At 58.1% G+C, this 7,534-nt stretch overlaps 1 protein-coding gene across 1 annotated transcript; it reads right to left on the bottom strand.

The window, feature by feature from the left end:
* Window positions 1-203: 203 nt before the first annotated feature.
* Window positions 204-7,115, bottom strand: LOC144677695 (caspase-14-like). Its single transcript, XM_078537731.1, is given in 5 exon segments — window positions 204-292; window positions 295-345; window positions 4,401-4,529; window positions 6,551-6,776; window positions 6,964-7,115. Coding segments are annotated over 5 exon segments (636 nt in total). The 5' UTR covers window positions 7,105-7,115.
* Window positions 7,116-7,534: the final 419 nt, after the last annotated feature.

Raw genomic sequence — 7,534 nt, 5'->3', positions numbered from 1 at the left:
AGACCTGTCCACGTGCTTTAAAATCCCGCCGCCTGTCAGCGCCGGTGACCACACGTTCCTCGATACAGCCAGAGGTTCACTCGCTCGCTCGCGGCCTGCACCCTGAAGGAGCTGAACTGAGTGCTGGGCTCTGCGATCGAGCGGCCCAACCAAGCCACCGGGTCTGGAGAGCCCGGCGAGTCCGGGGTCCGTCCAAATCCCCGTCACCTCCGCCGCCTGACGCAGGTTCCACTCACCTTGACGAAGAGATCGTAGAGGTGGAAGCTGCTCCCGAAATCCCGGAACACTTCACCATTAGCGTGATCATCGTCGACCCTTTCTCAGGGGTACGATAAGCCACGTGACCTGCGTGTGAGAGAAATTGAGGGGGTCCTGAATAAGCAGGTACCTTCTGCCCCTCTTCTCAAACACTTTGACCTCGGTGGGGGTCCAACTTTTGACCAGGCTGCCCTTCTCGGGTTCCCGTGAGACTAGACGGCCTTCCTGTCCACCTCCCTTTATCTCCCAACGGCTCGGGGAAGGCCAGGATATGACTGGTCAGCGCGATGTAAACCCCACACCCACCGCACCCCCCCCCCAAAAAAAAAACCAAAATGGACCTGGACGCGCCCTCAGCCTCTTGTCCTGGACCCACTGGGGGCCAGGACAGTTAGACAGATGACTGACACTGGGCTACCCTCCAACACGACTTCACCCCCCCCGCAACCCCCACAACCCCAGTAGTTGGTACGTAGATGGGTGTCGTACAGGGGGGCGAGGCACAGGGAGTGCCCATCGGGCGGCAGTGCCCTCTTTGGATGGAAGATGGATCGGAGGAAGATTGAGAGATCGATGGGAGACCTTCCTAACCCCTCAACGAGAGAGCGGAAGGCTGTTAAGAGGCAGGTTGCTGTGGGTCGTACAATTTATCCCCCCCCCCCGTCTTAACTCGCTAATGTAACGTAATGTAACAGTGCGGCTACCCCGACAACTTGCAAGCCGTTACTCACGGCTTGCGTGAAGGGACCGAGCGCGTTGTGGCCAAATTTGCCACCGACGCAAAGGTAGGGCAGGTAAGTAAGCTGTGAGGAGGATACAAAGGATCGAGCGCGTTGTGGCCAAATTTGCCGCCGACGCAAAGGTAGGGCAGGTAAGTAAGCTGTGAGGAGGATACAAAGGGATATCGGTAGGTTGCGTGAGTGGGCAAAAATTTGGCAGACGGAGTATAATGTGGGAAAGCTTTGGCAGGAAGAATAGAAAAGCAGAATATTATTGAAATGGAGAGAGACTGGAGAAGGCTGCGGTGCAGAGGGATCTGGGTGTCCTGGTACATGAATCACAAAATAGTTGGTATGCAGATGCAGCGAGTGATGAGGAAGACAAATGGAAAGTTGTCCTTTATTGCGAGGGGGGGGATGGAGTATAAAAGTGGGGAAGTCTTGCTACAACTGGACAGGGCGTTGGTGAGGCCGCTCCTGGGTCACTGTGGACAGTTCTGGTCCCCTTACTTCAGGAGGGACAGACTCGCATCGGAAGCCGTTCAGAGAAGGTTCACTCGGCCGATTCCTGGGACGAAGGGGGTTTGTCTGATGAGGAAAGGTTGAGCAGGTTGGGCCTCTACCCATTGGAGTTTAGAAGAATGAGAGGTGATCTTATTGAAACATATCAGATTCTGAGGGGAGGGGGTTTGACAGGGTGGATGCTGAGAGGATGTTACCCGCCCCTCGTGGGAGGGGAATCTAGAACGAGGGGAGGGGGCACAGTTTCAGAATGAGGGGTCTCCCATTGAAGACGGAGATGAGGAGGAATTTCTTCTCTCAGAGGGTGGTCAGTCTGTGGAATTCTCTCCCCCCCCCAAGAGAGCAGTGGGGGCCGGGTCACTGAATATATTCAAGGCCGAGTGAGACAGATTTCTGATCGACGAGGGGGGAGTCGAGGGCTATGGGGGGGGTGGAGGGGCAGGAAAGTGGAGTTGAGGAACAATCAGATCGGCCATGAACTTATTGAATGGGGGAGCAGTCTCGAGGGGCTGAATGGCCTCCTCCTGCTCCTAGCTCTTATGATCTGACCTATTTCCACTGACTGGGAAAGATGGTCAGGTAGCGGGGGTGGGGGAAGGGCCTGAATGGGGAGGGGGAACCTCCATTTTCGTAGCTTATGTCACAGCACAGGTGGCTTTATTGGAAGAAGGGTGATGGTTTTGGGGGAGGGGAAGGTGTTGTGGGGTGGTGGTGGGGGAGAGGGGCGGGGGGCTTTTGAGGGGGGGGAATGAGGGGCGGTGTTCGTGCTGAGGCCGGCATTTGTCCCTCAGTGACCAGCACTGAAACAGATTATCTCGTCATTCGTCGGATCCCTGCTTGTGGGATCTTGCTGTGCTCAGATAGGATGCCCTTCACAAGGGCCGCTTCTGAAGCACCTCGGTGCCTGTCAAATGGATTGAGACATCCTCGAGTCGCAGGGAAGGACCACAAGAGAGAGGGGAGGCCATTCGGCCCCTCGAGCCCGCTCCCCCCCTCCACCCAATGCCATCATGGCTCAGTCTTGACCCTTGACCCCACTTTCCCTGCCCCTATCCCTCGGTGTCCGAAAGTCTCTCGGTTCCCCCCCGTCCCGAGTACGCTCGGCGACTGAGCTCCCTCCGGGGGTCGGGAATTCCAAAGATTCCCAACCCTCGGAGGGAAGGAATTCCTCCTCATCTCCAGTCCGAAATGGCCACCCCCTTATCCTGAGACTGGGAGCCCCACCCCCCGTGTATAGACAATGAGCTGAGCTTGGTGGGGGGGGGAACGCGTCGCCCTCAATGTTTGCAGGTGACCCGAAACTTTGGGAACGCGGCCAACAGAGAGAGGAGGGGTGGTCACGGGATTCGGCCGTGGGATCAGGAACCGGGGTCACAGCTCCAGGGCTTGAGATCAGCATTCCGGGAACCGGGATAGGGACTCCGGGAACCTGGATCAGGGCTCCGGGATCGGGGAACCGGGAACAGGGATCGGGACTCCGGGCACCGGGATCGGGACCCTGGGAACCGGGATCGGGACTCCGGGAACCGGGATCGGGGCTCCGGGAACCGGGATCGGGGCTCCGGGAACCGGGATCGGGACTCCGGGAACCGGGATCGGGAACCGGGATCGGCACTCCGGGAACTGGGATCGTGGAACCGGGATCGGCACTCTGGGAACCGGGATCGTGACTCCGGGAACCGGGATCGAGGAACCGGGATCGGGACTCCGGGAACCGGGGTCGGGACTCCGGGAACCGGGGTCGGGACTCCGGGAACCGGGGTCGGGACTCCGGGAACCGGGGTCGGGACTCCGGGAACCGGGGTCGGGACTCCGGGAACCGGGGTCGGGACTCCGGGAACCGGGGTCGGGATTCCGGGAACTGGGATTAGCACTCCGGGAACCGGGATAGGGATTCCGGGAACCGGGATCGAGGCTCCGGGAACCGGGATCGAGGCTCCGGGAACCGGGATCGGGACTCCGGGCACCAGGATAGGGGAACCGGGATCGGGACTCCGGGCACCGGGATCGGGACTCCGGGCACCGGGATCGGGACTCCGGGAACCGGGATCGGGGAACCGGGATCAGGACTCCGGGATCGGGACTCCGGGCACCGGGATTGGTACTCCGGGAACCGGGGTCGGGTCTCCGGGATCCGGGATTGGCGAACCGGGATCGGGACTCCGGGAACCAGGATCGGGACTCCGTGAACCGGGATAGGGACTCCGGGAACTGGGATTAGCACTCCGGGAACCAGGATAGGGATTCCGGGAACCGGGATCGGTGAACCGGGAACCAGGATAGGGACTCCGGGAACCGTGATTGGGGAACCGGGATCGGGACTCTGGGAACCGGGATTGGGGAACCGGGATCGGGACTCCGGGAACCGGGATCAGCACTCCAGGAACCGGGATCGGGGAACCGGGAACTGGGATTGGGCCCCGTGATCTGGGGTTGCAGTCCCAGGAACTGCGATTGGGTCTCCGGAACCGGAATGGACCGGGATTCCGGGAACCGGGATCGGGACTCCGGGAACCAGGATCAGCACTCCGAGAAGCAGGATCGGCTTTCCTGGGATTGGGATCGGGGCTCCGGGAACCGGTATCGGGGAACCGGGAAGCGGGATTGGGCCCCGTGATCTGGGGTCGCAGTCCCAGGAACTGGGATTGGGCCTCCGGAACCGGGATTGATTAGGACTCCGGGAACCTGGATCGGGACTCCGGGATCGGGATTAGGACTCCGGCCACTGGGATCGTGGCTCCGTGAATCGTGACCAACAGCTCCCTTGGACTGTGTGGAAGCGTCTGACGTGACTTGTAGGGAGGTACCAGGGTGGAGGTGATCCCATGGGACTGTATCCCAGGGCAGGTCTGGCACTGGAAGAGGTGGGGAAGGGCTGGATAGAGAAGGATATGTATTCACCCAGCTGCGCGGGATAGACAGTAAAGGTGTCGGTCATTGTCGGCAGAGTTGCTTCCACAGTCTCCTCTTCATCGTCCTGGTTTAAGGATCGGAATTCTAAATGACTTTTGACCCCGTGATCTTTCTGTTCTGTTGGAGAAACAAAGAAAATATTCGCGATGAGTCACCTTCGCGGTAAACACTGACAAACATTTCCCACGGAATATCCTTTCTCCCAGAGCTGGATAAAGTTGAACTCACCCCCCCCCAGCCCCTGCCCTGCCCCTGGTAACAGGTGGGAGCTGCAATTTACAAGCATCCGCCAACCCATGGAACCATTTTTCCTAATTCGTTGACGGGATGTGGGTGTCGCTGGCTAGACCGGCATTTGCTGCCCGTCCCTAATTGCCCCTTGAGAAGGTGGGTGGTGAGCTGCCTTCTTGAGCCGCTGCAGTCCCATGTGGCGTAGGTACACCCATGGCGCTGTTAGGGAGGGAGTTCCAGGTTTAGACCCAGCGACAGTGAAGGGACGGCCGATATATTCCCAAGTCGGGATGGTGAGTGTGGCTCGGAGGGGAACTTGCAGGTGGTGGTGTTCCCCATGTGTCTGCTGCCCTCGTCCTTCTAGGTGGTAGAGGTGGTGGGTTTGGGCGGCGCTGTCGAAGGAGCCTTGGCGAGTTGCTGCAGTGCATCTTGTAGATGGTACACACACACTGCTGCCCCTGTGCGTCGGTGGTGGAGGGAGTGAATGTTTGTGGATGGGGTGCCGATCAAGCGGGGCTGCTTTGTCCTGGACGGTGTCGAGCTTCTTGAGTGTTGTGGGAGCTGCACTCATCCAGGCAAGTGGAGAGTATTCCATCACACTCCTGACTTGTGCCTTGTGGATGGTGGACAGGCTTTGGGGAGTCAGGAGGTGAGTTATTCACCGCAGGATTCCCAGCCTCTGACCTGCTCTTGTAGCCACAGTATTTATATGACTGGGTCCAGTTCAGTTTCTGGTCAATGGTAACCCCCAGGATGTTGATAGTGGGGGATTCAGTGATGGTAATGCCATTGAATGTCAAGGGGCGATGGTTGGATTCTCTCTTGTAGGAGATGGTCATTGCCTGGCACTTGTGAGGTGTGAATGTTACTTGCCACTTGTCAGCCCAAGCCTGGATATTGTCCAGGTCTTGCTCCATTTGGACATGGACTGCTTCAGTATCTGAGGAGTCGTGAATGGTGCTGAACATTGTGCCATCATCAGTGAACATCCCCACTTCTGACCTTATGATGGAAGGAAGGTCATTGGTGAAGCAGCTGAAGATGGTTGGGCCGAGGACACTACCCTGAGGAACTCCTGCAGTGATGTCCTGGAGCTGAGATGACTGACCTCCAACAACCATGACCATCTTCCTTTGTGCTCGGTATGACTCCAACCAGCGGAGAGATTTCCCCCTGATTCCCACTGACTCAGGTTTTGCTAGGGCTCCTTGATGCCATACTCAGTCAAATGCGGCCTTGATGTCAAGGGCAGTCACTCTCACCTCACCTCGGGAGTTCAGCTCTTTTGTCCATGTTTGAACCAAGGCTGTAATGAGGCCAGGAGCTGAGTGGCCCTGGCAGAACCCAAACTGGGCATCAGTGAGCAGGTTATTGCTAAGCAAGTGCCGCTTGATAGCACTGTTGATGACCCCTTCCATGACTTTGCTGGTGATCGAGAGTAGACTGATGGGGCGGTAATTGGCCGAGTTGGATTTGTCCTGCTTTTTGTGTACAGGACATACCTGGGCAATTTTCCATGTAGCCGGATAGATGCCAGTGTTGTATCTGTACCAGAACAGCTTGGCTAGGAGCCCGGCAAGTTCTGGAGCACAAGTCTTCAGTACTATTGCCGGAATATTGTCAGGGCCCACAGCCTTTGCAGTATCCAGTGCCTTCAGCCATTTCTTGATATCACGTGGGGTGAATTGAATTGGCTGAAGACTGGCACCTGTGATGCTGGGGACCTCCGGAGGAGGCCGAGATGGGTCATCCACTCGGCCATTTCTGGCTGAAGGTGGTTGCGAATGCTTCAGCCTTATCTATTGCGCTGATGTGCTGGGCTCCCCCCATCACTGAGGATGGGGGGGTATTTGCGGAGGCTCCTCCCCCAGTGAGTTGTCCACCGCCATCCACATGTCGCCACTTACTTCCTCTGCAAGCTTGGGTCACAAAGACTTTTGGCTTCATCTGGAGTCCGGTGCAGTTTTTATTATCGAACAGGGTGAAGATCTCTTTCAGTTCCACGCCTTCCCCTCGGTCGGTTCCCAAAATTTTCCCCTTGTCGCCGTGTGCCATGAGGAAGACGAACACTGAGCTGACATCCGGAGACTTGTTGACGTTGTCCCGGAACGCCGCCACCTCCCGGACTATTTCCTGAGCAAACGAGAGGCAGGTCGTGAGACAAATCCGGCCGGCCTCTGGCTGAACCGGGAGCGCCAACATTAATCCGGCGGGGGGACTCGTATCGCTCAGGGAAGCCTACACCTCGCCGTCCGCCACAGAATGACCAGCGTCCTCGCTGCCGCTGCTGGCCGAAGGGTTAAAGACTTGAAAGCCTTACCTCATTGTTAGGGTCGATGCAGGGCTCACTAAGGACAAAGTTAAACTCCTGCAAGAGCTTTTCCACTTTCTCAACGTCCTGCTCAGCGCCTCTTCTACCCTCTTTGACACAGAGCAGAAAGGCGTGTCGCACTCCGGACATGTCGTACCGGTCCTGGGAACAAAGGTAGAGGGATTGGCCCTGGTGAATAAACTCTGAACTCTCTCTCTCTCTTTCTCATCTATGCCTCCCCCCGACCTTCCTCAAGGTTGAGGCCTGTCAATGGGACCTGGGGCCTAGTCTTGCTGGCGCTCGATTCCCCCCTCCTCCCCCGACCTTCCTCCCCTCCTCAAGGTTCAGGCCTGTCAATGGGGCCTGGGGCCTAGTCCTGCTGGCACTCGATTCCCCCCATCTCCCCTGACCTTCCTCCCCAGACCTTTCTCCCCACCTCAAGGTTGAGGCCTGTCCACGAGGCCTGGGGCCTAGTCCTGCTGCCGCTCGATTCCCCCCTTCCTCCCCCCTGACCTTCCTCCCCTCCTCAAGGTTGAGGCCTGTCCACGGGGCCTGGGGCCTAGTCCTGCTGGCGCTCGAT

Source organism: Cetorhinus maximus, unplaced genomic scaffold (assembly GCF_964194155.1).
Source record: "Cetorhinus maximus unplaced genomic scaffold, sCetMax3.hap1.1 HAP1_SCAFFOLD_2900, whole genome shotgun sequence".
In the NCBI taxonomy this organism is placed as follows: Eukaryota; Metazoa; Chordata; class Chondrichthyes; order Lamniformes; family Cetorhinidae; genus Cetorhinus; species Cetorhinus maximus.
Note: the sequence above shows the minus strand (reverse complement) of the source record. Positions and strands in the feature narration are given on the sequence as shown.